Below are 6,762 nucleotides of genomic sequence, written 5' to 3' on the forward strand. Positions count from 1 at the left end.
CCACTCACCCGCATGGGCGCTTCTGACATGTCCTCCTCCTTTCTCAATCAAGGACTCTCCATCAGTTATACAGGGCACTCAGCCATGTTTGACCCATTTCCTGTACTTCTGCCCTCATCCTTTTGTCTCCATCCCAGAATGATAGGACTCCCCCAATCACCACTTTCCACTCCACCAGCCTCTGCATTCAAAGGACCATCCTCCACCATTTCTGCGACCTTCAGCAGAACACCACAAACAAATACACCTTTCCCTTTCCCCTCCTGTCCTCAGTCAGCATTGTGTAGGGACAGCTCCCTCCAGGCCACCGCAGTCTTCTCCTGTTACTCCTCATCACACCCCCCTCCCCCATGGCACCTTCCCATGCAATCGCAGAATTGAAGAACATCTCTTCCCTCCTCACTGCCCACGGTCCCAACACACACCTTCCTAATGAAGCATCCACTCGACTGCAGTTCTTTCAATCTAGTTTTCTGCATTCACTGCTCCCCAACGCAGCTTCCTCGACATCGATGAGACTAAATGCAGCCTTGAAGAGCGTTTAGCAGAATACCTCCGCTTTGTCGGTAAAGAATTACCTGGACCATCTAGTCACTAGTCATTTCAATACAGTCTTGTTGTCACACTAACACTTCCATGTTGCAGTGTTCCAGTGAAGCCCAACGCAAGTTGGAGGAACAGTATCTCATGTTCAATGGCATGACCTCTGGCCACTCACTGGCTATTTCCCACTATTGGCACTTATCGTTAACAACCCGTTTTGCAGCACGATTACTCCTTTCTCTCCACGAGCGCTTCCCTTCGTCTTTCGCTCTCGGCACCCTACCCTGTCTGTCCCGCTTGCTCTCCCCCTCCTCTCTCGTCAATGGAGACCAACTCTGTTCACAGGACTCAAGATGTTAACTCTGTCTCTGTGCAGAAGCTGTCAGACCCGCTGAGTTTCTCCAGCTTGGCCTGATCGTGCACAAACCGGCTGCCTCATTTGACGAATGGGGCTTTGGGGATGCCAAGCGGACCCTCGCGCACGTACCTGACTGATTTGCCGAGGATGTGTTTGTAGAAAGAGCGGGTGAAGTAGCACTCCAGCAGACGGTTGTCATACACAGCCTTTGCCACGATGCGCCCCACAAACTTGAAGTAGCTGAGGTGGTTGGGGTTACAGTGTGACGATGGGTTGATGGTATACGTGACGCGGTCTCCTGGCGACGTCCTGAACAGCGCGTACATGGGGTTGAACATTTCCCTCGAGATGATCATGTACCACTCGCGTAGCAGGCCTCCAGCATCCTGCCCCTCCTCCCCTTCGAACACAATGTACCTGCAGGACAGCCATTGAGACATGGAACTAAAAAGGCTGTGTGGATTAAACTGTTAAAAGCCACACTTCATAAAAACACTAAGTAGCATACTGGTTGGGGGCCAACACATCTGCTCCAAAGGAAGGAAAGACAAGACAAAGCCAGAGAAAAACACAAATTCAGGTCAAGGCAATAGAGTGTGCAATAAAAACATTGCTCAATTGATAAAGTGAATCATCCATCGAATGCCACTTTAATCTCACTCAGTGGTTGGGAGGCAATATCCTCCGTAGTTGTGAACCTCTTTCTCGACAAACGGACACACACCCCCAGGTTTCACTCTGCCTCCACTCGGGATCACTTGCACACGTAGGGTGCGACTCCTCAGCAGCCTTCGGAGTCTGCCCATATCCTGCGAAACTCGCACCGAGTGGCAAGCGGGAAAAAGTCCACGATCGGGAGCTAAGATTCGGCCGCATCGGGAAGGACGGAAGTTGCGGATCGCTGGTGTACAGCGCCAGCAATGCCACAGGCCACTCTGCACAACCTCAAGGCAGCTGAGGAGAGCCGGCAGTGCATCCGCAGTTGGAAAGGAGAAACAGGGTGTTGCCAAACTACCAAGTCCCCAATTTATCAGTATCTCCTCAGATTTGCATGGGAAGGGATTGGACACTGGGGGTTGGAGACAAACGCTTACAGCCGGTTCTTCATCTCTTCCGGGGACTTCCTGTGGAGCTCCCGGTACGAGTCCTCAAAGACGTGGTCCCTCCTCACATGCACCGCCAAGTCTTCCTTTCGGATTCCTTCGTCCAACCGCTCCAACTCTTGACGGAAGTACCTGCACAGAGGAAGCAGAGCGGGCAGGTCAGCAACTCGGTGACAGATGGTCTCTGGCAGCAATCCGCGAGGAAGTGATGGAGCCTGGATTCTGGATCCCAACTCCTGGTCAGGTGTATCCCAGAACTTTGTGGGTCGCTAGGAGAGAGAGAGAGAGAGATTGCCGGGCCCCTTGCTGAGATATTTGCATCTTCGCTAGCTACGGGTGAGGTGCTGCAAGACTGGAGGGTTGGCTAATGTGGTGCCATTATTTAAGAAAGGTATAAGGCAAAGCCAGGGAACTACAGACCAGTCAGCCTGATATCAACGGTGGGCAAGTTATTAGAGGGACTTGGAGGGACATGATGTACATTAATGTGAAAAGGCAAGGACTGACTAGGGATAGTCAACATGGCTTTGTGTGTAGGAAATTGTCTCACTAACTTCATTGAGCTTTTTTGAAGAGGCTAGTAAGATTAATGAAGGCAGAGCAGTAGATGTTGTTTATATGGACTTCAGCAAGGTGTTTGACAAGGTTCTGCATGTGAGGTTAGACCTTGTGGAATCCAGGGGGAGCTAGCCAGCCAACTGGATACAAAATTGGCTTGAAAGTAGGAGACGGGGGTAGTGGGTGGTGTGTGCATGGAACAAGCTGCCAGAGGAGGTGGGTACAATTACAACTTTTCAAAGGAATCTGGATGGCTACATGAATAGGGAGGGTTTAGAGGGATATGGGCCCAAATTCTGTAAACGGGACTGAGTCAGATTGGGATATCTGGCCAACGTGGACCAATTGGACTGAAGGGTCTGTTTCCCTGCTGTACGATTCTATCTCCTGTTTCCGACCCTACTCCCAGGCAACATCTCAGCTTGTCAGAGGTTCCCTGCACGTGCGTGGGGGAGATGTCACCTCTAAGGACAGATCAGTTCCAGGGCATGGCTGCATCCAGAAACTAACCCCGAAACCAAAAGTTCAAATTTGGCTTTAGGCATTTCAGAAAACTGGATCTTAACCAAGTTGTCAGGATCAGAGGAAAAGTGAAAAGACATGCCCAGTTATAGGAAGGATATTATTAAGCTGGAGGGGGTTCAGAAGAGATTTACCAGGATGTTGCCAGGTATGTAAATTTTGAGTTATAAAGAAAGGCTGGGACTTTTTTTTCCACTGGAGTGTAGGAGGTTGACAGACAACCTTATAGAAGTTTATAAAATAATGAGGAGTATAGATAGGGTTAATAATGGTCGTTGTCTTTTCCCTAGGATGGAGGATTTCAAGACTAAGGTGAGAGGAGAGAGATTTAAGATATGGGGACAATTTTTTTTAAAACAGAGGGTGGTTCACATACGGAATGAACTTCCTGAGGAAGTGGTGGGTACAGTTATGTTTAAATGACATTTGGATAAGGACATGATTAGGGAAGGGTTTGAAGGGATATGGGCCAGGAGCATATAGGTGGGACTAGTTTAGTTTGGGATTATGTTCAGCATGGACTAGTTGGACTGAAAGGAGTGTTTTGGTACTGTCGGACACTATGACCAATGATCCAGGGGTTTCTCCCCCACAGACCTATCCACCAAATACGGTTCACAAATGGCAGTGGAGTAAAGACCCAGAGGCTGTACCTTCACATGAACCTACTTGCGTTTGACGTCAAAGTCCAGGATGCGAATGTAATCCACAAGGACTGCAAAGGGGCCGTCTGCCAAGTGTGTAGTCGACTGCCTCAGAATCTGGTTCAGCACCGTTCGGTGTGTTTCTGACAAACAGAAAGAATTTACAATCACAGGATCAGTGAAACAACTTGCAGCTTCTTGTACAAACCAAATCTATGGAGCCACTTTTAAAATTTGCGGCATGTTTAAATGAACATTTCATCTCCTTGCATCAAGTACGGTATGGGATTTGGTGCAGAGTTTAGCTCTCTCTACTCATTCAACGTGAAAGTAAAGCTTCCTCTACACTGTCCCCCCATCAAACACACTCAGGACAGGGACAGCATGGGGTTAGACACAGATTAAGGCTCCCTCTGCTCTTTTAAATGGAAAATAAAGCTCTGTCTAGCTGTCCCCATCAAACATTCCCAGACAGACAGATATTCAGTTTTGCACCTTTAAACAATCCTCGGGCGTTGATCTGAATCCTATAGGGCCAGCCCCTCTTTTTGTTTTCTGCACCCCTGACCTTTCACTTACCTGCAAAGCGCAGGAACTTCTGTGTGTCCGGGGGCAGATTCGAAGAAATGTGCATGGACGAAGGCTCACGGGAGAAGAACGGGTCCAGGGAGGAAGGGGTGGCTGGGGTGACGGGAGCTGGAGAGAGGGGCGGTGCCTCATCCTTGATGTGAGCAAGCTGGCTCTCCCGCGTGTCTCTCACAGGCGGCTTGCTCTCCCTCTCTGTCGCGTGGACCAGGAAAAAGGCCTCGACTGCGGGCTGCAGCACTGCAGGAGAGAGAGAGAGAGAGAGAGAGAGAGAGAGAGATGCACATGCGTCAAAACAAGAGAAAGCTACACAGGTGGGCCCGGCTGCCGCTTTGTAACGCTGACTCACCGAGGACTGCATGCTGGTCGTGTGACTCCTCTAGTTCCTTCAGGCACTCGCCCAACATGTCCCACAACTCGTCCAGGCTCAGCTGCTCGCTCAACAGCGGCAACTCAGGCAGCTTCTCTTCTTCCTTCTCCTTCTCGCTCACTTGGCTTCCATCGGAACCTGCTGAGAACGACGAGAAGCAATGAGACATTTGAGAGGCACTGGTGACTGCTTGGGTGTAATTTTTTTTTAAAGGGGGATGGTGAGGGGTATGTTACAGAGTGGGCTTTCAGGACCACGATCGCAGCCTTGTGCTTGCTGCAGTGCTCCAGCAAGGCTCAGCGCACGCTGGAACAACAGCATCTCATTTTCCACCCTGCAGCCTTCAGGACTCGATACGGAGTTCTATTTTAGGGTCCTGAACACCATCTCCCATGTCCCTTATGCACCCTCACACCCCAGGCCCTGCCGTGACACTGGCTGCTTTCAGCACACCCACTCATGGTCCCCAGTATCAGCTTGTATCTGGCTTACTATCTGCCAGTTCTGAGGAAGGGGCACTGGCACTAAAACCTTAACTCCACTTCCTCTCTGCGCAGATGCTGCCAGACCTGCTGAGTTTTCTGCAGCAGTATCTGCCTTTATTTCATACGCAATGAATCGGCGGGCCCGTCCCTTCGCACGTACCAAGCGACAGCGACTCCTGAGCAGCTGGTGACGGCTGGTCCACGTCCATGGGAGACTCGTCTCTTCGAGAAGCTCCTTCTGCTGGGTTTGCCTCAGACTTTACCAGAAGGAAGAGATTCAGAGAGGAGAAAACAAAGAGAAAGAGTAAGATAAGCAAAAGTAAGAGGAAGGAGTCACGGGGTGTGGAAGGGTCAGTCAGAATGACCAGTTCTGGCAGGGCAATGTAACTTGGTCCCAGTATGGTGTCAACCTTGACAGCACTGAGCCGGGTGACAAGCAGATTATTTGCAAGGACAGTCTCTCCTTCGCCCTGTTCTGGAAAAACACTCCCACCCCAAATCACTCGAAACAGCTTTATCAGTTACACATTCGTTCGGTGATCCTGGGAACATCTCTCCCTCACCCCATCCCATACCACTCCACCGGGTCAGTGGTAAAATACACTCATTATACCTTCTCCCTCTCTCTCTCTCTGAGCATCATACAACTGACAGGCAACTACAGCTCTGATGAAACACCTTTACAGCTCTCGCCAGCCCTGGAACTGTGCCGCAGCGCAAGCTGTCACGCGCCCAGATCTCTCACAGGAAGTAGTGGCTCACATTTCTATAGAATTCAAGAATCCGATAAAGAGCTTTCAAAGCTCAGTCACTGATATAAAAGGAGGTGCAAACTCTCATAAGCACCCACTCTGTATTGGGCCAGGTGAGCTACTCTTTATGACGTTGGAGGAGAGGTAATTATCACCCAGGGGAACAGTGAGAGCTACTCAAGCTCATCTTGTGCTCATGTGGCAGGAGGCAGACCAGGCCTCAGTTCTGCAACATTACTACTCTCAGGACCGTGGCTGAACTTGCGGGTCAAGGCAGCAGCTCAGCACTAGTTTCTCCAGTAGCAAAAACGCAGTAGCCACGAAATCAGGAGTTAGGGGAAAAGTTCCAAAAGTAAAAAGGTGCAAGCTCTCACTCTCAAAACTTGCTGGGGAACTGGTATCTAACTTTTCTGTATTTGGAGTTATTAGCCACTAGTAACTGCCCTCCGCTAATCTGGTACGATTGCTTGCCTGAATCTACACAGCCTGTATGCAAATCCAGTGGGTCCCGTCTCATTCCCCAAAGGAAGAGCTGCTCGCAGTAGTTAAAGGCAAAGGCTGCAAGGATGGGTTAATTAATCATTAGGAACTGTGCACACACGGCCAGGTACGAGCTGCTATACACGTTGGAAAAACAAAACTGAGGGTTTGTCAAATGAGAGGTGGCTTCTACACAGCAGCAGGCAGAACAAGCTACAGGTCACACATGGGTTACACCAGATTTCCTATTCTGAGGCAACATGCATCCAAGCAAGCACAGTGACCTCTCCAACCCAACCCCACCGGGATCAGCACAGGCGGTCAATCCAACAGAACTGATGTGGGCCAAAAGGGGAGATCAG

At 50.1% G+C, this 6,762-nt stretch overlaps 1 protein-coding gene across 1 annotated transcript in view; it reads right to left on the bottom strand.

Annotated features, from left to right (window-relative positions):
* Positions 1-6,762, bottom strand: part of LOC109937831 (E3 ubiquitin-protein ligase HUWE1-like) — a 171,027-nt gene that overhangs the window by 7,917 nt on the left and 156,348 nt on the right. Inside the window, exons 69-74 of the mRNA XM_048619929.1 lie at positions 5,329-5,425; positions 4,663-4,821; positions 4,308-4,553; positions 3,754-3,871; positions 1,996-2,136; positions 1,031-1,318 (exon numbers count right to left, since the gene is read on the bottom strand). Of these exons, the coding sequence (XP_048475886.1) occupies positions 1,031-1,318; positions 1,996-2,136; positions 3,754-3,871; positions 4,308-4,553; positions 4,663-4,821; positions 5,329-5,425 (1,049 nt within the window). The remainder of the gene's footprint in view (positions 1-1,030; positions 1,319-1,995; positions 2,137-3,753; positions 3,872-4,307; positions 4,554-4,662; positions 4,822-5,328; positions 5,426-6,762) is intronic.

The sequence above is a fragment of the Rhincodon typus genome, chromosome 44, assembly GCF_021869965.1.
Source record: "Rhincodon typus isolate 14 chromosome 44, sRhiTyp1.1, whole genome shotgun sequence".
NCBI lineage: Eukaryota > Metazoa > Chordata > Chondrichthyes > Orectolobiformes > Rhincodontidae > Rhincodon > Rhincodon typus.